This window comes from Mchenga conophoros, linkage group LG20, assembly GCF_057382185.1.
Source record: "Mchenga conophoros isolate Kocher_MC1m ecotype Shallow Benthic linkage group LG20, M_conophoros_male_GT1.1, whole genome shotgun sequence".
Classification (NCBI taxonomy): domain Eukaryota; kingdom Metazoa; phylum Chordata; class Actinopteri; order Cichliformes; family Cichlidae; genus Mchenga; species Mchenga conophoros.
In genome coordinates, this window is record NC_140545.1 from 31,187,886 (window position 1) to 31,215,120 (window position 27,235).

Below are 27,235 nucleotides of genomic sequence, written 5' to 3' on the forward strand. Positions count from 1 at the left end.
GCCCAGTTCTCCAGCCTGAACCTACTTCCCTTTGAACTCTACTTAGATTTTTTGGGCTTTTGGCCATAAGTAAATCCAGTGTATCTGTGAGACCTAAGAGGACAGGAGGCTTTTGATTCATGGTTTATTTGAAGAAAGAATGTGCTGAGCGCATCCCAAATGAGGATTGACCTTGGACTGATACGTCTGAGCAGTTTTTTGAAGTTATGTATGTATTCAGGCCCTTCTTCATCCACCAGAAGCACTGGGGTCACATAAATCCTCCTTAAACGTTTATCCACATGTGTCACAAACCAGATTGGATTCTCAGGAAATTGAAAAGATTTAAGGCAAATAAAAAAATAAGAAGTTCTACACCTATAAACTTTGTCTAAGTCTGACTTGTGGGGCTGTAGTATGTCTAAATTGAGCAAATCCGCATCTGCTTATTACAATTTAAAGAGGGGTCTGCTGATGGGTTTGCAAACAGGGATTAAAGGCTGTTTTGTTATGCAATTCCACAAATACACAAACTGCTGTCAGATATTCAGTTAAATTGTGTTAAGAACTAAAACTTGCATGGTGAAAAAAATGGAGGTGGACCAATAGGATCACTGCTATGTCCTCTTTAAAACAGAGCACACTGTACCAGGGCACTCTGACATTTTCAGGATGAAGAGAGAGGTAAAGAGGTGAATGAGCCACAAGAGCTTCCCCCAAGAGAATATTTAGGCTATGCTACGATTCTATGAGAGGCAAGTAAATGTGTTGAGAGAATTAAATGAGGCGGCTTTGGAGGAGAAACGATTCTCTCTGTTCGTAAAGATTGTGGCTCAGTGTGCAAAAAGCATTCATTTAGTTCCAAAATCAAGCAAATCCAAATTAAATAGTAAATAAAGAAAATTAAATCATTTATATGAAAAGTTTGCCAATACTGATCTGCTTTCTCAGATTGCAGATAGACAAATAACCCAGACTGATGTTCCGTGGTTCACGACTCTCTACCTGACATTGAATGCTCATGCATTCAGGTGCATCACGTAAAATCCACCCAATTTGTATGGTTTCCGATTGAAACAGAGAGTCTTTGTTGTTATGATTAGACTTCTAAAAATGTGAGAGAGTGACAGACTGATGTTTGTTTTTAAACAGCAAACAGTTAAGTCACTCGTCTGCATCAACTTCCTCCCTGAACCTAGTTTAGCAAGTTCAGTTTAGAACTTTGTTAGGTTCCCCTGTTCAACTACTTGTTAATAAAATATCTAATCAGCATCATATAGCATCAAATCTGTGCATTTCAGCTTGTTAACATGCTCAAGATCTGCTGAAGTCCCATTTGAGCATCAGAGTGGGGAAAAGACCTACTTTGACTGTGGCATGGTTGTTGGTGCCACTCGTGTCAGTCGTAGTACTTCAGAAACCGCTGATCTATTGTGATTTTCAAACACAACGATCTATAACAGAGAATGGTCTGAAAAAGAGAAAATATTTGGTGAGCAACAGCTTTCTGAGTTAAAAGGCCTTGTTGATGCTCGAGATCATTGGAGAATATCTGATATATGAAGAAGAACATCACTGAATGAACCTTTAGCCAGATCAGGTAGAGCAACAGAAGACCACACCGGGTGCTACTCCTGTCAGCTATGAACAGGAAACTGATGCTACAATTCACACAGTATCACCAAATTTCGACACTAGAAGATTGGAAAACATTGCTTGGTCTGATGAGTCTTAATTCTTCTGCAGCACTGGATGGTAGGGTCAGATTTGGTGTAAACAACATGGAAGCATGCCTTATATCAATGGTCCAGGCTACTGTTGGTGATGTAATGGTGTGGGGAATCATTTCTTATATACTTTGGGTCTCTTAGCATCAACTGAGCATGATTTAAACACAGCAGTCTACCGCAGTGTTGTTGTTGACCATGCCCATCTCTGTGCACAATCTTCTGATGGCTGCTTCCAGCAAGATAACACACCATGTCACTCAGATGATCTCAAACTGGTTCCTTGACCATGATTACTGTACTCAAAATGCCTCAAAGGTCATGTGGGGGAACAGTAGATTCACATTATGGATGTGCAGCAACAAATCTCCAGCAACTATGTGATGCTATTAAATCCATATCGTAGTACGGTGTACATTTTAGGACATCGTCAGGTATCAGACAAAAAATTGTCAGGTGTCAGTTGTCAAAAAAAAAATTGTCAGGTATCAGAAAAAAAATTGTCAGGTGTCAGAAAAAAAATTGTCAGGTGTCAGTTGTCAAAAAAAAAAAAAGTCAGGTATCAGAAAAAAAATTGTCAGGTGTCAGTTGTCAAAAAAAAAAAAGTCAGGTATCAGACAAAAAATTGTCAGGTGTCAGTTGTCAAAAAAAAAAAAGTCAGGTATCAGACAAAAAATTGTCAGGTGTCAGAAAAAAAATTGTCAGGTGTCAGTTGTCAAAAAAAAAAAAGTCAGGTATCAGAAAAAAAATTGTCAGGTGTCAGAAAAAAAGTTGTCAGGTGTCAGAAAAAAAATTGTCAGGTGTCAGTTGTCAAAAAAAAAAAAGTCAGGTATCAGAAAAAAAGTTGTCAGGTGTCAGAAAAAAAGTTGTCAGGTGTCAGAAAAAAAATTGTCAGGTGTCAGAAAAAAAGTTGTCAGGTGTCAGAAAAAAAATTGTCAGGTGTCAGAAAAAAAGTTGTCAGGTGTCAGAACACAAGGTACCAGAGAGAAAATCTTCCTGCAGGTGGCGCTGTTGTCATGTCCCACCCGAATTGATTTCCAAATATGTCATCAACGTGTGACCGTGGGAGAGCGTAAGGTCATTGACCTCACCGGAGTTTTACCGTGGTTCAGGCTCCTAACGACACAAGGTAAGTTTAACTTTTTCTCCCTTTTGTTCATATTTTTGCCACAGTTGTGTTATATTAAGTTGCAGTTATGTTGTGAAAGTTACATATCAGAGACGGAAAGCCAGTTTTGTACGAAACCAAATCAGTACTATTTTTGTCTGGCTAATTCATTCTAGCTAGCGACAGTGGTGAAACGTGATTCAAATTTAAACTGTTCAGTAATTGTTTTGTATACATTTCAGCAAATGGACAAGCTGAAAGCTTACGAGCAGTTGCATTTGAATACTAATCCTATTTGAAGTAATACATTTCCAGTGGTAGACATGTTAGATTGTCACACCTGGCTATGCATTGTTTTATTAATATTATATATTGTCTTGATAGCTTGAAGGGGATGATGCCGGTTTCATATCACTGGACTTATCCATGGCAGTAGAGTACATCCATGCACAGAGAATCATTCACCAGGATATAAAGCCAGCAAATGTCATGGTAAGCCATATTGTATTTTTCTTTTTCTCCACTTTGTTTTTGAAGATCAAAATAAAAATAGTATATTATTTATTTAACTTTATTCTCTTCAGTCTATTAAACACTACATTTGAACAATGAGAAACTTTTCTGGCATATTCATATAAAGGATTTTTTTTTTAAAAGTAAGAAGCCTTGCATTGTTTCTTTAATAGTCCAATTAAACTGTTCAGTAATTGTTTTGTATACATTTCAGCAAATGGACAAGCTGAAAGCTCACGAGCAGCCTGCATCCTTTCTGTCGCTCTTTTTCTTTATTTCTCTTTTCTATATTGCTACTGTCGGGATATTTTTTGATCCCGATATGTTTTTTTCTGTTGTTGTTTTTAGACTTTGCTGCAATATGTCATCTGACGATGATGAAAGGAGTATCCGACTCTGGCTGGTTCCCATGACTGTACCAAAAATACTTTTTTTTTTTTTATTAAAAAAAGAGCATTAAAAATAAATGACTAAAGTACAACTTATTTATTAACTACTGTTCACCTCTTTCATATCAAAGAAGTGTATTTTTTGCTACACATGTTTTATTTGTGGGCACTGAATAGACGATGCTTTTAGTGTAATTGCCACATAAAAAGATTTAGTACTTTACTGGTTAATTACTTATGTTCAGTGTAAGAGGTGGGTGATCAATTAGACTGTTGTTGTTACACTTAACCTTTCAAGATATGATGATAATAACATTGTTCAACAAAGGCTTAAAACAAAAGGAAATCAGCTGTGCACTGAATTCATATGGGCATAAAATAAGGTAAGTCTGCATTTCAACAGTTTCCGTGACAACTCTCTAAAATGACAAAACATGCAGTTTGCATTTAATATAATGTAAGTCTGTGTTGTCTTTTAACAGTGAGAGGCATCTGAGACGAGTTTTAAAACTTCTAGGGTTGAAGCGAAGATGCCCCCAACGACCTTTTACTGAAATCCACAAAGCTGTGGAGGTAAGCGTTAAAACATCAGTGCAAAAAATATATATTTTCCTGAAGTCTGTGTCATGAGCTATTGTAGAAACAATAAATGTTATTTTCTGTAGTGATTTAAAAAAAACAAACATTCAATTGTCTGTTTGTTTGTTTTTTAGAGTGAGATGAAACAGTGGTCTCCTGAACAAGGAATCAGGGCAATGGTAAAGCGGGTAAGGGATGTCAGAGGAGTGCGGCCTTGTTACAGGTTGGTTAAATAGTGTGTATATGATCAAGTGTTCTCTTGTTTTACTGTTGAGCTCAGAGTAAAATCTATTGTTACTGTAGAGACGATGTTGCTAATATAATGAGGTATATGGATGCAAGTGGTCTTCAGAGGAGATCTCCTGGAAAGAAGAAAATTCCCCGTCGGAATTACATCAGCCGTGGTCCAAATGACACACGGCACATTGATGGTATTTATTTTATCTTTTCAATTAACCTTCCAAACATGTTTTGATGGTACTTCTGTTGAAACAAATTGTAATTATTATTTGTTGTTTCATATAGGCAATGATAAACTGAAGTTCTTTGGAATGTGGATACATTTGGGGATTGATGGGTAGGTTTGAATATGGCATTCGCTACTTAATTTATTATATTCAGTGATAGTACAAAGTTGCTTCAAGATAAGGATGTGCGGTAAACTGAGGTGTTATCTCTCCTGAGTAGTCTAGGGCAGGGATGGGCAAGTCCAGGCCTCGAGGGCCGGTGTCCTGCAGGTTTTAGATGTGTCCTTGATCCACAGCTGATTCAAATGGCTAAATTACCCTCACAACATGTTTTGTAGTTCTCCAGAGGCCTGGTAATGAACTAATCATTTTATTCAAGTGTGTTTACCCAGGGTGATATCTAAAACATGCAGGACACTGGCCCTCGAGGTCTGGATTTGGCCAAGCCTGGTCTAAGGGACCAAGATAAAGTATGAATAGTGAAGGAGGATTCAAGATGGCGGTTTTTAAAAGGCTTATTTCCTGCTAGTCTTAAAGTTCCATTTCAGACTGGCAGTTAATTTCAGGGAGGGCCAAGACCAACACAACAAACAAAACATCCCTGATATAAAGTAAACAGAATTTAACTCCAAAGAAAATAAAATGTACAATTTACGATAACCTACCTAACCAACACATAAACAGGAGAATACAAGGGATTACAAAACAAAAGGCAGCTCTCCCCTCGCGTCAGTCTGAACACAGTCAAGAGTCACATTCAATTCCAAAGGCATGTAAGCCTACACAACTATGGCAGTCAAAATGGTCGGAGGAACCAGAAACAACGCCTAGACATAATACAATGGAAAACCAGCATACTCTTGGGGAATGTAACAAAAACCAAACATAGTGCCAAAACATGATTAAATCATATGTACAAGTGGCCACTTTTCTGTTTCTTTCTTTTCAGATTTTCCAGGAAGGTTCTATGGCTAAAGGTGGGCACATCCAACCGCAAGCAAAACTTTGTGGCCAGATACTTCTTTGAGGCTGTTCAAGAACAGGGTGGTATGCAATATACTAAAAAATGGGGGGTTAAAAAAGATTACATTTTGTTAATAAATTTATTTTTTCATCATTCACTAATTATCTTCAGTTTGTGTCTTTAGGCTGTCCTCAAATGATTCGGGGGGACAGAGGAAAGGAGAACCTTGTTGTGGGTCAAATGCAGATGGCATTTCACATGCGAGATCTTGGGAATCAGGCATGGAGGTGCTTCAGAATGGGGACATCAGTGCACAACCAGGTATGTCTTTAAGCTGGTAAATGACTATTTCTAAAGTAACAACCTGACAACAAAACTGATAATGTCATGTTTCTGTTGTTTAGAGAGCTGAATGTTTCAACAGTATTTTAAAGCGGACATGGATTAAGAAATGGCTGACAACATTTGAGGTAAAGCAAATCTTTCACCTGTAAAACCTATTAACAAAGAGTAGCCATCCAAATTTCGTTAAACATACGATGGATTAGTTTATCTGAAAACACAAGGCCAGAATCTGTGTTTATGTACATCTGTACCTTTTCACTAATGAAATTCTCACCTTCACAACTTATGTCTTTTTCAAAACAACATGCGTAGGCCATGATGGAGTCTGGGATCCTTGAACTGGACAATCCTGTGCACATGTAAGTCAATATTTTTAGACATGAAAAATAATCAAGCAGCAGTATGAAAGTATGTGGTCTAGGAATGCCTTTGTTTTTTGAGTACTGATTAAAATTTAGCTTTTACTTATTCTACCTCAAAGAAGCAGATGAACATATTAATTTTTTAATTCTCCTTTTTCATAGCAACTGCTTGCAGTACTCACACTTGCCACTGCTTCAAAGAGACTTAAAAACGGAGCAAACAGTTTGGAACACCCATGACATCCGCAAGCAACGCAATGCACCTGGTCCATTTGGGAAACCCGACCTTCTGTTTACCTCACCACCTCCTGGTATGTCATTTGAAAGCCTGTGGGGTTTTATTTTTTTGTTTGTTTTTTAACTTTCATTAGTTTACTTTTACTTTGATATAGCACTCTTCACAGGATAAAAACCACAAAGTGGCTTCACAATAATATAAAACAGATAAACATAAAACAGCACAATCGAACATACAGAATAAATGCAATCAAGGAAACGTAATGATGGAGGCAGAGCATTCCATGACCTGGGAGCCACCGCTTTGGAAGATCTCTTGCCTCTGGTCTTCTGGTGGGACTACTAACAGCCATTGATTAGATGATCACAGGCTGGGAGAGGGAGCGTGGGGTTCTATAAGATCAGAAATTAAGGCAGGAGCTTCACGATTCGGAGCATTGAAAGTCATTACTAAAATTTTAAAATGAATTTTCTAAAATATACTGGAAGCCAGTGTAATGAGCGTAAAACTGTTATAATGTGCTTTCTCTTTTGTGTCTTCCGAAGAAGCCTACTTGTAGTACAATAAGAGATTTCTGAATTTCTACTGTCAATACTAAAATGGCTTCATATTGACACCTTTAACTAAAAATTTATCTAAATGTTTGAGTGATATTTCCATCTTTAAGTTTCTGTAATAACATCTGTAAACACTGACTGCTTCTTATACAGGTTCTAGAACAGCTTTGTCATTATTCATTTATTTTTAACATTCAAAGTGAACATCTTTTCAATATTGTCTTTCATTCGCAGGATATGGCAATGTGCTGCACATTGTTGACCCAGACTTTTTAGACTATGCCAAGCAATTAATCTGTGAGAGGGAAGAGCCTTCACTGGTAGCAAACCAGGAATTCAGAGACATGTGCCAGAACATTTTAGAAAACAGCCAGTTTCCCTGCACACCTGATGGTTGCCTTGCTGCATACCTCATGCTAGTCCAAGAGCTCACAACTGCCATGAACAGAAATGCAGTTCCTACACTTTCTACGTTTGCCGAGGCAAATGACATATACATCTTTCTGAAGAGAGAGAGGATGGAAGGTGCACCAGTAAACATTTCCAATGACCAATAAAATCATACAACAGTGTTTGTTAACATTTATTTATCCTTGTTTAAAATCAACAGGTAATTTGAAAACTGTCTGACCAACAAAATGTACAATAAAATGTTGAAATACAATTGACAAGGTGCCATCTTTCATAATGATTCAGTGTTTCATTTACCACAACTTTTGTTAACAATAATGTAGAACATAATTCACATTGAAAGACTTTTGAACTGCAGACTGTAGCAACATTACCACTTGTAGCCATATCGGCTCGTAAGATCAAGGCCTGACTTGAGAAACTTAACAACATCAGATGCGGAAGGCCTTGAGTCTGGGTCATAGCTCACCAAACCACCAAGAAAACTGTTTTTGTCACTGAGATGTGATAGGGCATGTGGTGGGGTTTTGGTGGCCATTAGTGCAGCCAGTTCTCTTTGTTTTTTAACCATCCACGGAGCGGAACCCGTCAGGATCTCCAGATATGTGGCTCCGAGGGACCACATGTCTGTCTGGAACGAGGCCTCTTCAAACATCAGTATGCATTCAGGGGCCATGTAAAGATATGTGCCACCAGCTGGACCAGTAGCCTGGGCAGTGAACTTACTCCCTTGACGAAGCATCACAGTGTCTCTTATGTTTGCCATGCCCCAGTCTGTCAGGACTGCCTTCTTAGAAGGGTGGTGAACCTATAAGGTATACATATGAGAACTTACCAGGTTGTCTAAAATTTCACAAATGTTATCAAAAATGTCATTCCAAAGACCACAGCTCATAATTGGGGAAAAAAAAAACCCTCAAAGCTTTTAGCACCCAGATCACCCAATCACTGCAGATTTATTCTGAGATTGTTTATTATACCCAACATTAAAATTAACAGATTGGTTAATGATCCAACCTGGTTTTATAGTCCTGTGCATTTTTTAATCCCCATTCCACTTAAGCAAGTGGTACAGACTAATAAAATAATAGAAACTTTCAGTTTGTAAAGCCTAAACTTACAACATGTTTGGGAATTTTGTAGGTGTGCAAGAACCAACATATTAAAGAAAAATTGGACTATTAAAGAAACAATGTAAGGCTTCTTACTTTAAAAAAAAAATCCTTTATATGAATATGCCAGAAAAGTTTCTCATTGTTCAAATGTAGTGTTTAATAGACTGAAGAGAATAAAGTTAAATAAATAATATACTATTTTTATTTTGATCTTCAAAAACAAAGTGGAGAAAAAGAAAAATACAATATGGCTTACCATGACATTTGCTGGCTTTATATCCTGGTGAATGATTCTCTGTGCATGGATGTACTCTACTGCCATGGATAAGTCCAGTGATATGAAACCGGCATCATCCCCTTCAAGCTATCAAGACAATATATAATATTAATAAAACAATGCATAGCCAGGTGTGACAATCTAACATGTCTACCACTGGAAATGTATTACTTCAAATAGGATTAGTATTCAAATGCAACTGCTCGTAAGCTTTCAGCTTGTCCATTTGCTGAAATGTATACAAAACAATTACTGAACAGTTTAAATTTGAATCACGTTTCACCACTGTCGCTAGCTAGAATGAATTAGCCAGACAAAAATAGTACTGATTTGGTTTCGTACAAAACTGGCTTTCCGTCTCTGATATGTAACTTTCACAACATAACTGCAACTTAATATAACACAACTGTGGCAAAAATATGAACAAAAGGGAGAAAAAGTTAAACTTACCTTGTGTCGTTAGGAGCCTGAACCACGGTAAAACTCCGGTGAGGTCAATGACCTTACGCTCTCCCACGGTCACACGTTGATGACATATTTGGAAATCAATTCGGGTGGGACATGACAACAGCGCCACCTGCAGGAAGATTTTCTCTCTGGTACCTTGTGTTCTGATACCTGACAATTTTTTTTTTGACAACTGACACCTGACAATTTTTTTTCTGACACCTGACAACTTTTTTGTCTGACACCTGACAATTTTTTTCTGACACCTGACAACTTTTTTGTCTGACACCTGACAATTTTTTTTCTGATACCTGACATTTTTTTTTCTGACACCTGACAATTTTTTTTCTGACACCTGACAATTTTTTTTCTGATACCTGACATTTTTTTTTCTGACACCTGACAATTTTTTTTCTGACACCTGACAATTTTTTTTCTGATACCTGACTTTTTTTTTTTTGACAACTGACACCTGACAATTTTTTTTCTGACACCTGACAATTTTTTTTCTGATACCTGACATTTTATTTTCTGACACCTGACAATTTTTTTTCTGACACCTGACAATTTTTTTTCTGATACCTGACTTTTTTTTTTTGACAACTGACACCTGACAATTTTTTTTCTGATACCTGACTTTTTTTTTTTTTTTGACAACTGACACCTGACAATTTTTTTTCTGACACCTGACAATTTTTTTTCTGACACCTGACAATTTTTTTTCTGATACCTGACTTTTTTTTTTTTGACAACTGACACCTGACAATTTTTTTTCTGACACCTGACAATTTTTTTTCTGATACCTGACAATTTTTTTTTGACAACTGACACCTGACAATTTTTTGTCTGATACCTGACAATTTTTTTTTTGACAACTGACACCTGACAATTTTTTGTCTGATACCTGACTTTTTTTTTTTTTTTGACAACTGACACCTGACAATTTTTTGTCTGATACCTGACGATGTCCTAAAATGTACACCGTAATACGGACCAAAATCAGAAATGTTTTCAGCACCTTGTTAAAACTATGCCATGGAGGCAGATCTGTTCTGAACAGTAGTTAATGCTAATTTACCAGTCTGAGAATTAAGGCTAGAATTTACATGTTAGAGTAGCTTAACCTCTTAAGCCCCAACGCCTAACCAATCTCCTGCCTTTTGGCCCTGTATCTGGGGGCGTTGGGGCTTATAGATATGATATCCTAGGCTGTTAGGAAACTTCATCATTATTTCTGAAGCACTACAGTTTTTTTTTTAAAGGAGTCGTATAAAAACAAACCAAAAAAAATTTACAAAATACATTTTCTGTTCATGTCACTTCTTGGATACGAGGGAATGAGGCACTCTTTGTGGTTACATGGTTTACTTTACTTTGCACTGCTGTGTAAATTTAGTGAGCATCAAAAGGTTGATGCTAAATAAGCATTTTCCAAAACAACTTCAGTAACTCAAAGACTCACAAATCATGGCAATAAATACTCTGACCACTTAAATCCAGGCACTGTATCACATCTTTGTGTTCTCTGGAAACTGATGTTTTCTACCTTGCAGCATATGTAAGAAATTACACTGAACATGCAGGACAGGGTTGAAGCGAGAGGGATTTAGGTTTGGATAAAAATACTGACCTGGAAAGAGCATCAAGAGAAATGCTAAGAACATCACCGTTTCCCCTGAGTAATGATCAAAGATGAGGTCAAGGAGCTCCGCTTTCAAAGTGGTGTCCTCATCTGTAATTAGAGCAAAGAAGCTTGTCGTAATCAAAGGTTCTGTTTTCCTTTTTTGGTCCCTTTGAGGCTGTTTAATAGTGATGGACTTATGTAAGCATAGGTCAAGAGAATTTTAACCAGCAAAGCTGCTGATTTCCCACACCGTGCCCACCTTTGACCAGAGCATCGGGGATTCTCTTTATCTTTAATCTGTTATCTTCTTGTAGCTAGCTTCAGGGAGTTGGTCGAAAATCCTTTACTTGAGGAAGAGTATCACTAAACGAACAAGGAAAAGTTCAGCAGTAAACCTCCCACTGTTAGGAATAAAAGACAATGAAACTCACTTCAAATTATCAATACGTTTGATGTCATTACAGATTTCTTGTTGGGGATTTTTTATTAGATACTAGAGTACCACCAAAGGGTCACAAGATATTTAACAAAGTGTGAGATGAGATATGACTTCATGTCAGTGTACTTCTTAAATATCAGTTTAAACTTTTGATATGTTTTCTATCTTCTATTGTGAATAAATTTTCACAGACTGGCCTTTGAGGTGTGGTCGATAAACACAACAAAGTAAAGCCAGTACCGGTACCAAACAAGCGAAGATTTTTTCATAACACGGGAAAAGACCCAGGGGAACCAAGTTAACGATAAAAATTATTTAAAAAATAACAATAAAAGCCCTGAAAACCATAAATTTCACACCCGAGCCTCAACTCTTGTGGCCCGGTACCAAACGACTGATGGACCGGCACAGGTCCGTGGCCCGGGGATTGGGGACCGCTGGTTTACAGGGCGGTGTATCCTGAGCTATGCAGCATTTCACTGTTTCGTTCCACAGGTATAAATCAGCCCTGAGTGCTTTCTTATCTGCATTAATACACTTATATTAGTCATCTGCACATGCTCAGATTACTTTTCCAGAGGGGATAGCTTCATCCTTCCACCCATCGCACACTAATTCCTGTTGTTCATGTTCTATTGTTCATTTTTAAAAGTGAACTGTAATTTCCAGATAGGTGTCTTTGTTCTCCTCCACACTTTCATAAGCATACTGTTCATATTCATTTCCCCAGGCCTGCTTATCACCTTGATGGCAAGGCTGACTTTTTCCAGCTATTTTTTGAAGCTTTTTTAATGTGTTGCCTCTCAGCTTCTTGTTACTTAACATTCTAGTCTCCCTTTTATATCACAAGTCTGTGAAATGGCACCGAAAATGATTTCTCGGTAAAACTAGCAGTCAGAATGACATCATATTTGTGTTCATCATGGTCATGCTTCTTTTACTTCTCTGACATCCCCTGTGGCCGACTTCAACATCATCATTATTATCAACTAAGAGGATAATTCATGTCCTGCAGCTCGCTCTTGTAATCAGTTATACGAAGAAGAGGAAAAGGAGAAGCACAACGAGTCCTCTTTTGCCTCTATCGGCTCACTGCACATGCTTTTTAAATCTCATAAAAATGGTTGCTGCATCAGTGCCTCAGCTGAATCAATGTGATGATAAGTCTCCAAGTGATATCTGTCAATGAGCGGCTGTAGCAGGAAGACACTGAGCTCTGTGATTTAGCCTATGAGGACTGAGGGCCTAAGATATGTGGGTCCGGCGTTGTGTCATGACCCTCCTTACTCTGAGCCTTACTCTGGGGAATTGGGAACTCCTTCTCTCATCTCACGTCTGCCTCGCAGATTTTCTTGTGGTCTGCTGGGATCAACTCTGCAGTCCTGCGCTTTTATAAAAAGAAAGCTTGGAAGGATTGAAACTGACATTGCTCTGCCACCACCCCTCAGAGCCACCCAAAGCAGAAAATGAATGATTACAATGATGGGTGCTAAGATAAAATAGGGGCATTGTACCCCACCTAGACAAATGCCCTTGTTATGGCAACTCATTACAAGGGTGCAGAAGAGCCTCTGGCACGTGTTTGCATATTAACTCCACAGCACTTCAGATGTTTAGATTCTTATTCATCATGCAGTACCATCAGAAATAAATTCACTCTGCAGCAGCACCACAACCCCAAGGGAATTAGAATCCTTAATAAATTATTTATAATAATAATTATAATAATAATGAGTAAGACATTTTCTTTCTATAGCACTTTTCAAACCAGTAGATAATTCTTATAACAAATAAAAACAAGACATATACCGTGAAAAAACATTGAATAATGTGAAAGGTAAAAAAGAAATAAAAAACTAAAAACTAAAATCTATAGAGGAGGCACAAAACATACTATCAAAGCCTTTGTGTAAAGGGAGGTTTTGATAAGGAGCAGACACTGAGATTGCTATCATGTGTTGCTCTCCTGCAGGCTCTGACAGAAAATGTACAATTTCCTTTTGTAATGAGGTGGGCTGTTGGAACAGTAAGGGTGAAGAACTGCAATAAGTTCTGCAACATGCTCAGAATTCCTGCTAAGTATCTGTTTTTGGTCCCACCAAAATACTGATTTGAATTAGGGTAAATTTTGGGGGGAAGTGCAGGCTGCACTTAAAAACTTCTTAACCAGGCATAACTACATGCCAGGTTCAGAAGCTGCACTGCCTCCCAGGTAAACGTTTACTGGATTATATCTGCACTGCTCAGGTGTGCTCAGAAATAAAGTGCACAGCCAACAAAGATGCCACAGTGCCCTGTACTGCACCTGCAGATCACTGAAACACAGAAAGAAACCAGGCTGGCAAAGATGTGACTTTCAGGTGGCGATTTCTCCTATAAGAGTCTATGAACTGTCGACCCTTTTTTTACATACCGTAGATGAACTGCAACCTTAATGCCATCTTGTTCAAAGACAAGGTTCTGTTAGCAAACATTTCCAGAAAGTAAATGCTCCCAACCACTCTGCAAAAACTTCACATCTGCAGGTTACAACAACAGTAACAGTAACTCAGGTGATTTCCCACAAAGACAATAACACATTAGAAGATAGCAATGTGGCAGACACCACAGGACATCTCAGGAGGTCCATTAGTTTGAACTGTTCTGGCAGCAAAGAGATGTCTACTTAATCCTGGTCTTAGTGTTGTGACTGCAAATTACCTGAGACTGGGTCAGTGAACGTCAGTGTTTGCTCTTAGGCCTACACTGAGTATAGTATGGTAGAGTAAAGAATTTAAATTGGATAAGTAAGAGTTTTGAAAATTAGACCTCTTTTCTCAGTGTCAGTCTTGTCAGTGATTTCCTTTCCTAGCTAAGAATCAAGGTAAATCATTTTCTTACTTTTCAGATGGTCCAAAATGTTACAGCTTACCTATTAACAGAGACATTTTATCCACACAGCCCTCAGTTTGTTTGTTTTTTAGATATGACTTTAACATTTTCGTCTTTGTTTTTAACCCATTATAAGGATTGGTTAATTCTCGGATCTTTTATCCTTGCACATTTTCATGGAATCAATGGGGTCCACAGGACAGATGCTCCTACATGTCCCAAAGTGATAATCAAATGTCATTTCAAAACTTCATTTTATTCTTTTCACATTTAAACAGTTTGAGCTTCATAATTTCTTGTTTTAATCAAAACTACCAGCTGAGTATGGTCTAGACTCCTGGTGGTAGTGTGTCCGTCACGATGGAGTTTATATTTACTCCAAAAAAGTGACTTTGAGTCTTTGAATACAAGAATCAATCCTAGAACTGAAGTGCAGATATTTCAGTATTGATTCGCACACCACAGGTGTGTATTTGGTACCATTTAGTGACAAAGAACAAACAAACAAAAATCAATTAACTCTGCTTAAAGCCTGAGCTTTAATATTTGCCCTTTAATTATCACATTGTAATTAGGCAGATTAATGTGATTTGCAAGAATAGGTGGGTATTAACTGGACTTAACTACATTGGCATGTCAAAGTTATATTTGGCCTTTAATTACTGCATTCCCAGAAGCCCATAATCAGTAATTTTATAACCAGGACACGCATTCAAAATGTCTAATTTAATCAAAATTAGGCTGCTTATGTCTGAGATGTCATGCCCCACTTATAAAAATGTTAATTACATCACCCTCACTCTTCATGCATGCTCCCTTAGTGGGAGGTAAACCATGTTTGGGACACCATTTCTTTTCATCTGAGAGTCCCAGCTTATACATATTGTGCTCAGCCACACACTGCTATTTGTTTGGCTAGCACTCATCAGCAGTCTACCTTTAGCTGAGGCATCACTATCCCTCCGCTTACACCCATCAATGCTCCATCACGGATCTGTCCGGCCGTTGTCAGCTGATTGTCATGCTGTACACTTCTTGTAAGCCAATCTGTCATGCACTGTTAATGTTTGAAGGCCATTGTACCGAGTGCTGTTTGCATCAGCTACATCACAAGAAACTGAATGATGTGACTGAGGAGTACCAGACTATGGATACTTCGGTTTCTTTGATGCTACACACCCTTTTTGGTTTTATTGTTTGAACAAATTAAGTCAAAGTCGCAGTAATCTTCTTAGCAGGATATGGTGTGTTGTGATGAAATTTGTAATTGAATCAGATAGCTCTACCCTGTCAAAACTGTTTACTGAATCAATATTTACTAAAGTTGATCCTTAACAAAAGAGAGCAATTTTCTCTAACAACACCGATTCTACAGCAGGTGTATTAAAAATGTCTGTGTGTAGACAGAAAAATTTAACCCTCAACAAGTCCTCCAGAATAACATGATATAATGTATAATAGACATTATCCATGAACATGGAGAGGAAACTGTCGTGAGATATTACGCCCTGAACTGCCCCTGTAACTGTTACAAATCAAATATATTCACTAGAGTGAGTTTATGGTTCAGGTTCCTAATGCTTGAATCGTGAAAAGAAAAATATTGATCTGAAATATGAATCAGTCTTTTACATTAAATGCAGAACATCTGTTGCATCCAAACTATGTGGTACAACCAGTCTGTGGTTTATTCTTGCGTGTGGAGTCATTGGTCCTTCAGCCAACCGTGGAGAAGAGCAAAGTTACAACATACAAAGAGTTGATGTGAGATTGTGTGTTAAAAACAATGAAAAGTGTCCACTGCAGTCACTGTCTGTCACGAGGTGGAAGTAATTTTTTACCCTCTGTCTTATCTGGTGCTTGTATTAGTGGATTTGATTGTTTTACATTTTGCATGTTTTTAATTGACCTTTTTTCTAGCATTCTTTTAATTTTGAAAGTAGTTGTTTAACTTTGTACCTATATCACCACAATTAACAAAATGAACCACACCAGGTCAGTACAGTACCACACAACAGGGCACAGCAATGAAATAGCATCAGAGCAATACAGCGGAGAATATAGTGGAGAAACTAACAGAACATGGACGGCAGTATGCCAGGAACGCTAGCTAGGGTTGGTTTTAGAGGTAGGAGGTAGACAGTCATTGAAAGCAGCCCAGGCTTTGTTGGAGCACTGATAGAAGCTGGGAAATGACTGGCAAGTTGAGTGCAATCCAGCCACGAGCAGAGTTTGGACCTTTGCTGGACCCTTGAGGTCGGTGTGCAAAGTGCAGGATGGGAGATAGGCAGGTGTAGAAGGAGGAACACAACGTGTCTCTGCGATTTTAATTGTGGACTTTTTAGCATTTGATGTTTTAGAGGCTGTGGTGGCAGTGACAGTGTACAAGATGTTTAGTTAAGTTCATAATAGACACTTGCAGCCGCCATTTTTTTGACTCCTTGGTTACCATCCACCTTTCGGCTGCTCTCCACCCAATTTCTCTCACATCTGTGGTTCTGTATTTTGATCTTTGTTTTTTTGTTCGTGCTTCCTCCATCTCCCTGTTCCAGCCCACTTTTCAACCAAGTAGCATATTACCTGCACACATTTGCACACACGTTTGGGACAGGAGCACGTTTGCGTACGTTGGAAACCTCCCTCTTTAGGCTCTGCATAGGAAATTACCCATGCCAACAGACACAACTATAGTACCATAAAACAAACATAATGTAGGAGCTTTGCCATTACATTCAAAGGTGTGGGGTTGTTAGTGGCTCAAATCAAATGCAAGAATTTCACCTAGAAGACTGGACTTCAATCCCCCTGGAGACAACCATTTTTAGATGTTTGCCAAGTACTTTCATCAACAGCTTGGTGAGGTTTAGGTGATTAATATTTACTTTGCTTGTCAGTTGTGGAACTTTTAGAGTCAGGGTCATGGTTACACCACTGTTACACTTTCTACGTTAGCATGCATGTGCCTGTTTAGAGCCAAGGCATGTCAGTTTTGTTATCTCTCTGCAGACACTACACTACACAGGTACTGACTACACAAACATCTTCCAAGCAGACTAGAAATAGTATAAGAACAACTATTTCCCTGAGGTGTCTGCAGCTGTCTGTGTGTTCATCAGCAAGGAAGTATAATCCCACCATAAGCCGCTTTCATGCATGAACTCTGGACAGTGTCAACAGAATCAAGTTGGGATATTGTCCACAGTTGCCCTTTCCCACGTGGCACATAACATCCACTGGCTTACTGTCAGTTCACCAGACAGTTACCTGCCCTATCCTCACATGGGCTCAGTCAGACACAGAAACTCTGTAATAGGGAGTTGGCAGAGTGTTTAATGTCCAATCCAACTGCATCTGACATTTGCGTTCTCACATGTATCCCGCTGGGTGACGCCTAGAAAAGTTCAGAGCTCCAGTGCACATGTGAAGATGGCTTTAGACTCTGAGAACAGCATGCCCGACTTTCTCCTTTGCTCATTAGAATCCTGGACATTAGAAGACTCTTAATTTACCAGGTCACCAGCTAGAGATAAGGTTTGGCTGTGCTTTAGCCACATGCTAAACAAGCACATCTTCAAATACAGGAACATGCTACGCTACTTTAAAAACTGAAGGCTCATATTTGTCTTTTGGCCTTAAAGTCTTTCTATTCTTCTCTTTTCCCTTTGGGTTTCATAAATAGGTGATCCTGAGGTTAACCCACCTCTGATTTAGTGGATATTATCAGGTTTAACTTAAATAGGACAGTCTGGACTAGTGAAACTGCTAATCTCCTTGGGTGCAATGTTTTAAAACTTTAAAGATTAAATATGAATCAAAGATAAGCCAACATATGGCACTACCATTCAGGAGTTTTAAAGCACTCTGCACGAGCAACTCTGAGTAATGCATTATGGATTAGCCGCTGTAACGCTTAGCAAAGAAACCCTTTCCCTTGATAGCGCTGTGCTGTTCATGCTATCAAGAACACATTATGTTGAATGCCTGGCAATTGCACCATCTCACACATGTGGGCAGTGCCTCAGTGCAATTAATTTCTATTTATTTTGTCAGTGTTGCGCAGCCACAAGGTGCTTCTGCAGTGGGAGCCTCTGGTGGTGGTATCGTCCCCCTGCAGACCACAGGCTTTCGAGGAACTAATGCTAATCTAGATAGAGGGAAGGGAAGACTGGGGGGGATGCACTTTCTCCCCCCCATCCCTCCACCTCCTCTTCTTTCCCTCTCTCTGTTGAAGATTGTACTGATTGTGCTGCAATATGTCGCATGACCATGGTCAGAGCTGCAGACTGGGGTGTAATTTCTCCAATGCTTATTAAATCAGTGGTGTATGCCTCTTGAAGCAGTGTATGGATGTACATGTGTTCATCACAGCAGTTTACCGCAGGATCTCTTGACACAGAACAAAGCGTGTTGCTCAAAAAAAAAATTAACTCCCTTTTGATCCTTCATGGCACATTTGCTTAATCTCATCCTATGAATGGGAATAAAACAACTCTCTGAATTTGAATTATCTGGTCATCTATTCAAAGAAAAGCTTTGATATTTATGAGGATCCCCTCATCAATATTCATGGCTCTAAACTTATGCGCGTGTACTTTTTTTGCTGCATTGCCTGTGTTTTTAGAGAGCGAATAATTGTTTCTTTACTATGTTTCTGGTTTGTTTCTCTCCTTCACTACATGTTTGTCTCAACAATGTTTTCCACTAGAGAAATTCAAGTGGCTTAAGGGTATTTTAGCATAACAGGATTGAAGTGAGAGGCTATTGAGCTTGTTTGACTGTTTGCTGGGCTGAGTGAAGGACCTGCCCCTAGACATTTGCACTACAGTATCCTGCTGACTTGCTTGCTTGCTCACACTGCCATAGAAACAGGGATCCTGAGTGCAGTGGAGGCTCATTCTGTTCAGGAGCAAGCAAGGGAGTGGATCGAAGGAGAGAGTGAGGGGCAGAAACAAAAAAGAGGCAAAAGAGAAAGAGAAAAGTGAGCGAGAGAGAAAGAGGGGGAGACAGTAAAGGATCAAGGAAAGGGAAAAGTGCGAGACACTGTCACTGGTGAGTACAAAGCTGTCACAGCAGATTGAATCAGAGATTCAAATCTGATGCTTTGAGCGCCTTTTTTTCCTTGTTTGGTTGTTTCTGACGAATGCTTGGATTCAGTGCCCGCTGAGGTGCTGTGAAACAGGTTGCAGCATGCCAGTTTGTGTGGGGATGCGAGAGTGTAGCGCTCGTAGTGCTTCGCACTCAGTTGCAGACGCAGATGCAGAGCAGCAGTGGCTTTTCATTTGTTAATCAGTCTTTAATACAGTTCTTTGCTAAACTGCACTGTATTTACTTTTGAATAATGCACGCTGATATGAAAGTACTTCTCTTTTGGCAGCCTTTCTAACTATATCATACTCTTCTCTATCATTCATGAAGCACCATGTTAATATTTGATTACAGTGGATGTCTGCAGCTGCACTTTCCGCCTCTATCTTACGCACCTCTGCCCATTATCTTGCTGGCTGAACCCGGGTGAAAATATGGTGATATTGATTTGTCCTTTCCATGGCTTTTATTAATAATTGAACAGCTGAACCGGTGCTTTGTGTTCACCTGTATAGTAGAGGTGAGGAGAGTTACTCAGCTGCATAGCGTAAAACATTAAGTTGGGTCACTGCTTTCTGTGCGTGTGAGTGCATGTCTTCTATTTGTGTCTCTGTCTGCTTCTGTGTTCACACGCTTATGTCACTTTTGTTCTCTCCTTCTCGCTCTTGCTGGGTTTGATCAACGTGCATCATGACACTTTGATGAAGCGCCAGAGCTGTGGGGCTAATAGAGGAGAGATACAGCAGGATAGCCTGTGCCTCATGTCAGCCTGAGTAGGAGGAAATTGTGTTATTCTGATCAGCGTCTGCCATGTTGTCACTTGGGATTTAAAGTACTTCATCTGTGATAAGCTTTCATTCCTGCCTTGACTTTATTAGAATGTGTGTAAGGAAATATCTGCTACAGAAATGTACAACTTGTTATTTTGGGCTGAGCCTTAATCCTCCTTATGTTTATCTCTGCGGTTGGCTTAGATCCCCTGCCTCCCTTCACCTGTTCCTCCAGTGCAGTTATATATTATTCCCTCCTTTCAGTGGCAGCAGCAGCTTTGGGAGGCTAAATCAAACAAATCCAGCCAGACTTATCAGTTTTCTGCTGGCTCGTGCCATGACTGGACCCCGGTGGCCTTCCTGGGAGGCTACGTATATGTGTGTGTTCATGGATGTGCAGATATACATGGTTACAAAGACTGTGTGCGCTCGGGCAGGCGGTCTGAGCAGTGGTGACATGATTGTGTGTGATGAGGATAGCCGCAGGGATCGTTTGCGTTTCTTTGTGAGCGGATTCAGGGATTCTGGCATTTTGTCTTCTTTCCTCCCTCCTGTGACATGTTTTATGACTATCTTGTTAAAATGTCACTCACCAAGGCTGGACTGTAAAATGTCCCTTTGCGGGAGCTTAGTGTGTGAACAATAGTGCAGGGCGGTGTGATAAACCCGCTAAAGCACACAGCTGGGAGTACACGCCTGCAGGATGGGTGAGATAATACTGAGCTCTCTGATGTCCCCCTCCAGGCACAATTTGTTTCAATACAATATAAAACTGGGCGGAATTTTGACAGCCATCCGGTGTGAATCAATACCCCTGCTGTCCATGAGAGGAAACAATATTCCTCTTGTAAACAAGAGGATACGCCATCTGAAAATGATTGTACTGGTTTAGCGGAAGCACAAGAAAGTAATGTTAAATAAACCACCCAGGAAAGAGAAGGAGAATGCAACGCTCATGAGGTGGCCTTATGTGGCACCTCTGAAATAAAAGCGTCTGTTTGGCAGGTAGAGATGGGTTCAGATCAACGAGGCCATGTGAGTGCATTATACAGCCAAAGAGTCTCTTACCAAATTTCTTACCTTACAACTTCTCTTATATGTCTTTTTGCCTCCCAGCTAAGAAGACCGACTGGAAATGTCAGACTGCCTCGGCTGAAATACTCACAATATACTTGCACCCATGAGAAACAGGGAAAAACACAAAAAAACCCCAAATCCATCAAGGTTTTTTAGCCCCAGTCCCAACGTGAGACCCTATCTGTTTCTTTAACACAACAGTAATATCTTCTAAACCTTGATTTATAGCCCTCATTTAATCCCTATAGAACCTAAGCTGTACTGGGTGATGCTATTTTGGCATTGCATGTAATTTCTAGGAGTTTGAGCTAATAAATATACTTAACACTTGCAGGAATGGCATAATAGTTCAGAAATTATTGAAGTTAGAAAACACTGGCTCTTGTATTTACCATTGCGAAGAAGGAAGATACAATTGCAACCTTTTACATTTTGTTTAATGAAGAATTATCCCTGCGCTTGTCGATACAGGCTACTGCTTCACATGGCATGTTACTCCCAAACAGACCAATCACAGCTGTTGTGGTCTGTGTCAAGGTACCTTTCTGGGAAAGTGCCCTAAAACAAATCCAATTTAAATCGGATACTTTGTCACAAGCCACTTGATACATTTACCAAAGGTCTCGACTGAAAAATATTGAGTTTAAATGGAGAAAGCGACTCCTAAAATTGATGCAGTTTGCTTGAGAGAAGATGTACTGAGCTACTCAGTCAGTCAAGCCTAATTCATATTGAGATGCTTTAACTGGGAATAGCTGGAGGTTGTGTTTCTCTGATAGAAAGAGAGACTTAAAGTTTAATAAACGTCTGTGACATTAACACCCGTATTGTGTTCACACCCTGTCATTTTCACTCTTGTATACAACTATTTTGCTGCTGAGCACAGGTTTGAGACAAACCCCATCAGTGCTGTTAGTTTGTGTTGAACAGAACACACTAAAAATAGGAAAGTTCAGATATTTTCTTTTATTCTGACACAGTTCTTTCAAAGTAACTCCAGTGGGCTTGCTGTCTGCTATCAGCTCATTCTGTGACCCTTTTGATTTGGTGTAAATAAAGTTCAGTGCATCATGCATGCACAGCAACTAGCAAGTAAAATTAATTGAATCTGCACAGCCCCCCCGGTGAGGAGCAAACGCCATTTTCCCTGACAGGAAAAAGAGGAAAAAGAGTTAATGAATGTTACGGAGCGGGGACTAATATGAGGTGACACCCCTTCAGCCTTTCGGCCCTGCAGAATCTCCCTTAGTTAAAGTATAAATGTATTAATTATCCTTTTAGCTGACCATTATTTTCTTGTTTAATTAAATTTCACTGACAATTTTGTGTAACCTTAACAGTAGATGATGTCTTCTTAAGGCCGAATTTACCAAGTTTATGAATCACAACCTAAGCTCCTAACAAGAAAATGTGAAGACTGGAGAAAATAAATCGGATTTGTGCAACAAAGTTTTGTTTTCGCTCTTTTTAACCTTTCCCGTGATTCATCTCGTGAAGCATCATTTTTCTGTGTGCAATCCACAGGAGGGCTCTCGACACAAAAGCAGCAAAATCTCCCCAAGTGTAAAAGTATTCTCCAGTGAATAGTTTTATTATAAAAGTTGCCACAGAGTAACTGAAAGTTTAAACACTTAGTTTCTTCAGCTTGCTACAAAGAAGCTAAAAATAATAAATAATGAGGAGCTACTTTAAAACATTCTCAAACCTATTCCTCAACATATTATTGAGGAAATGTACCCATAATTACACTTTTTAGCGATCAAATAAATAGAAATATTAAGAGATTCAAGGCAGTCATGACTGGCAGTGAGTGTAACAGGTTTTATTTCATTAAGGCTCGGGCACTACCGAGTTCTTACTGGAACTCAGCTGTATCCCAAACCTTTGATCACAACCTGATATTGCTGCTGAATGCTGACCTCCTTCCCAAACACCACCAGCAAAGATAAGATCAAAACACCCCGAAGGCACTGTGTGGCTCTGTTTTTGTTCGGTGTAGAGAATATAAATTTAGATTTCTCCAAACAGTCAACCTAAAAAGTCGATACGTTTCTGCGTTGGAGGTTACATCTCAGAATGTTTTCCAGTACAGAAAAATTGACTAACGTTAAAAGTTGACTAACACTAACATATTTAAACAGATATTAGTAATATCGTTGCATATGGTGCAAAAAGCTTCTGAACTGCATCTCCATTGCACAGTTAATAATCATTAATAAAGATCGGATTAATCAATGCACATTCAGAGAAGAAAAATGGTGTTAGCTGCTTTGCTGAGCAACAATAATGTTTCCTTATGATGAAACGTAGTCTACTCACCATTTTTCTTATTATCAGCTGAGATGTAATGCATCATGAGGCTAGTGGCTTCTGAGCAACTGGGTTCCAAATGTCAGGCCACGGTCGATTCAACAGCGTCAGAGTGATGGATGCATCATTTCCCCATGCTGACTTGTTGTTTGCTGCCATCATTTAGGACCCCAAGGCTAAGGTCAGGTCAACCTAAGGTCCTGCCCACAAAAAAATGTGATGTGGCATTTTTTACCAAATGAAGGTTAAATGTGATTTAATGTATCCTTAATAAGTATGTGAGAAATTAATGTGTCCCTGCTGACACCTACTGGAGTTGAGCCACCACAGAGATGGTTCTAGATATTCTGGCAGGTGTTTTATACCTGGATGGATTTCTTTTTTTAAAGCATTAGCATCGCAGAGGTACGGTTGAGATCATAATGAAGGCCAAGAGAGAAATTGCACAGTAAGCACACACTAATGGGCATCATTGCTGGCATGATTCAATTACCAGTAGGTTTCTAGCTACACTTTGATTTTCATGCAAGATTAATTTAATGAGATACTGCAGACCGATCACAGAGCAAATTCAGTATAAATGCTCTGTTTCTCAGACGTGGATTAAACCTTCTTTGAGACTAAAAACAATATCAAATGTCATTTATTTTATTTCATTTAGATTATGCTTAGGTTTTATCTATATTCAGGAAACCAGATGAAAGGGTCTACTTTAGGTGAACCACCGTGTACCAAAACTCCAGCTTCAATGTATCTTGGTATTGATTCTCCATCATTCGATCAAAAATGTCCCATGGGTATTCAATTAGGCTTCCATCTGATGACTGCAAAGATCAAAGCATATGATTTATATTACTTTCATGTTAAACCATCGCCCAGTATTGATTGGACCACTGTCATCCTGAAGGAGATCCCACTATTAGAACAGAAATGCTTTATCATAAGATGAAGGTGATCAGTCAGAATAAATCTGCATTGATTTGCAGTGACCCTTCGCTTTGAGAGAACAAGGCTACCCAAACCACGCTATGCATAAAGGTCACTGGATCCCATTAGAGTCCAGATTTTCCCTTTGAATCTAACAAAGTGATGCTATACAAATGGGTGATAACTTCTAATAATGATAGGTGGTTTCTGGCAACTTCTCCCTATTCTTAAGCAGGCTGAACAAACATTCAAAATTCAAATTCAAATTCAAATTTTATTTGTCACGTACACAGTCATACACAGTACGATATGTAGTGAAATGCTTGGACAACTGCTCGTGACCTAAAGAAAACAAAAAAAGGAAAAGGCTATGAATAAGATAGGAAATAAATATGAAAAATTAAAAAGGGTAAATTTAACTAGGAAGGAATAAAATATAAATTAAGGTTAAAAATGAAATAACTGTACAACACAAATTAGAATGAAGGGTAAATTTAACTGGGAAGAATAAGATAAAGATAAATATATAAATTAAAGTTGAAAATAAAATAACTGTACAACAAAATACACAATACACAATATAGAACTATATAAGAATGTATGAAGAAATCTAAATATAAATAAATATATACACAATAACAGCAGCTGTACAAGTATTAACCGGAAATGAAGAATATAGTGACCAGTGTTGTGCAAAACCAAAGTCCAGAATGTCCAGTGTGTGTGTAAGAACTGTATGTGTGGGTCAGTACTGTGTGGTGGTGTGATTGAGAGACCGTATCGCCTGCGGGAAGAAGCTCCTCCTCAGTCTCTCTGTGTTGGTCTTCAGGGAGCGGAATCGCTTTCCTGACCTCAACAGAGAGAACAGTCTGTTGTTGGGATGGCTGAGGTCCTTCACGATCTTCCTGGCCTTGGTCCAGCACCGCCTGCTGTAGATTGAGTGCAGGTCAGGGAGCTCGGAGCGGATGGTGCGCTCAGCTGACCGCACAACCCTCTGTAGAGCTCGTCTGTCCTGCATGGTGCTGTTCCCGAACCAGGTTAAGATGTTTCCCGCCAGGATGCTCTCTATGGTGCACGAGTAAAAGTTCCTGAGCACCTTGGAGGGCAGTTGGAAGTCTCTCAAGCGTCTGAGGTGGTAGAGACGCTGTCGGGCCTTTTTCACCACGGTGTTGATGTGACAGGATCATGACAGGTCCTGCGTGATGTGAACTCCGAGGTATTTGAAGCTGTCCACTCTCTCCACTGGGCACTCGTTGATGACGGGGGTCTGGTAGTTCCTCTCCTGCTTAGTGCTGAAGTCCACTATCAGCTCCTTTGTCTTACTGACGTTTAGAAGGAGGTTGTTCCTCTGGCACCAGTTCTCCAGATTCCTAATCTCCTTCACGTAGGCCGTCTCGTTGTTATCAGAGATCAGGCCCACCACGACGGTGTCGTCAGCAAACTTGATGATGGTGGTGGAGCTGGTAGTGGCCACACAGTCATATGTGTACAAAGAGTACAGCAGGGGGCTCAGAACACACCCCTGGGGGGCTCCAGTGCTGAGAGTGGTGGAGGCTGAGACATGTCCGCCCATCCTTACTGCCTGTGGTCTGCCAGTTAGGAAGTTGGAGATCCACTGACACATAGATGAGCTGAGTCCCAGATGCTCCAGCTTCGTGGTGAGTGTGGAGGGAATTATGGTGTTAAATGCAGAGCTGTAGTCTATGAAGAGCATTTTAACATAATTCCCCCTTCTAGTGTCCAAGTGAGTGAGTGATGTGTGGAGGAGATGAGAGATGGCATCGTCTGTGGAACGATTTGGATGGTAAGCGAACTGTAGTGGGTCCAGTGTGTCTGGTAGTGAAGAAATGATGAAGTCTCTGACCAGGCGTTCAAAGCACTTCATCACTACTGAGGTGAGGGCTACAGGGCGATAGTCATTGAGAGAAGCAGGGTGGGGTTTCTTCGGGACAGGAACAATGATGGACTCTTTGAAGCATGTGGGGATCACCGACTGAGATAAAGAGATGTTGAATATCTCAGTGAACACAGGAGCTAGCTGGTATGCGCAGTCTCTTAGGATACGACCTGGGATGCCGTCTGGTCCTGCTGCTTTCCTGGTGTTCACTCTCTTGAAGGCTCTCCTTACTTCATGCTCGGAGATGACGAGCACGTTTCCGGTGCTGGCAGTATCTTCCTGTCTGCAGCCGTTAGCGCCGCTAACACTAGCATTGTTGGAGACCTTAGCTGCAGCCTCGAAGCGAGCATAGAAAGTGTTCAGCTCGTCTGCCAGAGTCACGGCCGCGTTCGTCATACCGGTTGTTGGTGCTTTATAGTCCGTTATTGTCCTTAGTCCCCGCCACAGGCTCCTAGAGTCACTCTGTTGGTGTTGTGACTCTAGTTTCCTCCCGTAGCGCTGCTTCGCCTCTTTCACCGCCCTCCGCACGTTATATGACGGGGCTTTGTACGGGTCCATGTCCCCCGTCATGAGTCCCGTGTTGTAGGCAGCGGTGCGGGATCTCAGAGCGTCGCGGATGGTTTTATCCACCCACGGCTTCTGGTTGGGAAACGTTGTGATAGTCTTTGTCTCCACGGTATCATCCGCTAGTTTCCCGATGAATCCCACAACCGCTTCCGTAAACACGTTGACGTCATCGTCGGAGCTGTTTCTGAAC

The 27,235-nt window shown here is 39.9% G+C and overlaps 3 protein-coding genes across 5 annotated transcripts in view; 2 read left to right on the top strand and 1 right to left on the bottom strand.

Annotated features, from left to right (window-relative positions):
- The window catches only part of syt6a (synaptotagmin VIa), a 96,291-nt gene that overhangs the window by 24,601 nt on the left and 44,455 nt on the right, over positions 1–27,235 (top strand). The window lies entirely within an intron of this gene.
- LOC146551145 (uncharacterized) lies at positions 396–8,551 on the top strand. 3 transcript variants are annotated; one of them, XM_085260373.1, is made up of 14 exons: positions 396–2,835; positions 3,199–3,306; positions 3,676–3,713; positions 4,015–4,099; positions 4,199–4,289; positions 4,430–4,518; positions 4,599–4,726; positions 4,821–4,872; positions 5,712–5,809; positions 5,911–6,047; positions 6,131–6,196; positions 6,384–6,430; positions 6,596–6,744; positions 7,463–8,551. In XM_085260373.1, the coding sequence occupies exons 3-14, from the start codon at positions 3,689–3,691 to the stop codon at positions 7,783–7,785; spliced, it is 1,290 nt and encodes a 429-aa protein (XP_085116499.1). In that variant the 5' UTR covers positions 396–2,835; positions 3,199–3,306; positions 3,676–3,688; the 3' UTR covers positions 7,786–8,551. The 3 variants fall into 3 exon arrangements, with proteins under 3 accessions (XP_085116499.1, XP_085116497.1, XP_085116498.1); XM_085260371.1 differs by having other exon boundaries at positions 3,199–3,713; XM_085260372.1 differs by having other exon boundaries at positions 3,199–3,713; positions 5,712–5,806.
- LOC146551146 (uncharacterized) lies at positions 7,519–9,118 on the bottom strand (the record flags this gene model as incomplete). The annotated part of the gene is made up of 2 exons (XM_085259710.1): positions 7,519–8,447; positions 9,011–9,118. Coding segments are annotated over 2 exons (546 nt in total), but the record flags the coding sequence as incomplete, so codon positions are not given.

Coding starts and splice junctions, on each gene's coding strand:
- LOC146551145 (XM_085260371.1), top strand. CDS start 3,545: ATGGACAAGCTGAAAGCTCACGAGCAGCCTGCATCCTTTCTGTCGCTC. Junction 4,100..4,198: donor TCATATGGGCATAAAATAAG/GTAAGTCTGCAT, acceptor GTCTTTTAACAG/TGAGAGGCATCTGAGACGAG. Junction 4,727..4,820: donor TGACACACGGCACATTGATG/GTATTTATTTTA, acceptor TGTTTCATATAG/GCAATGATAAACTGAAGTTC.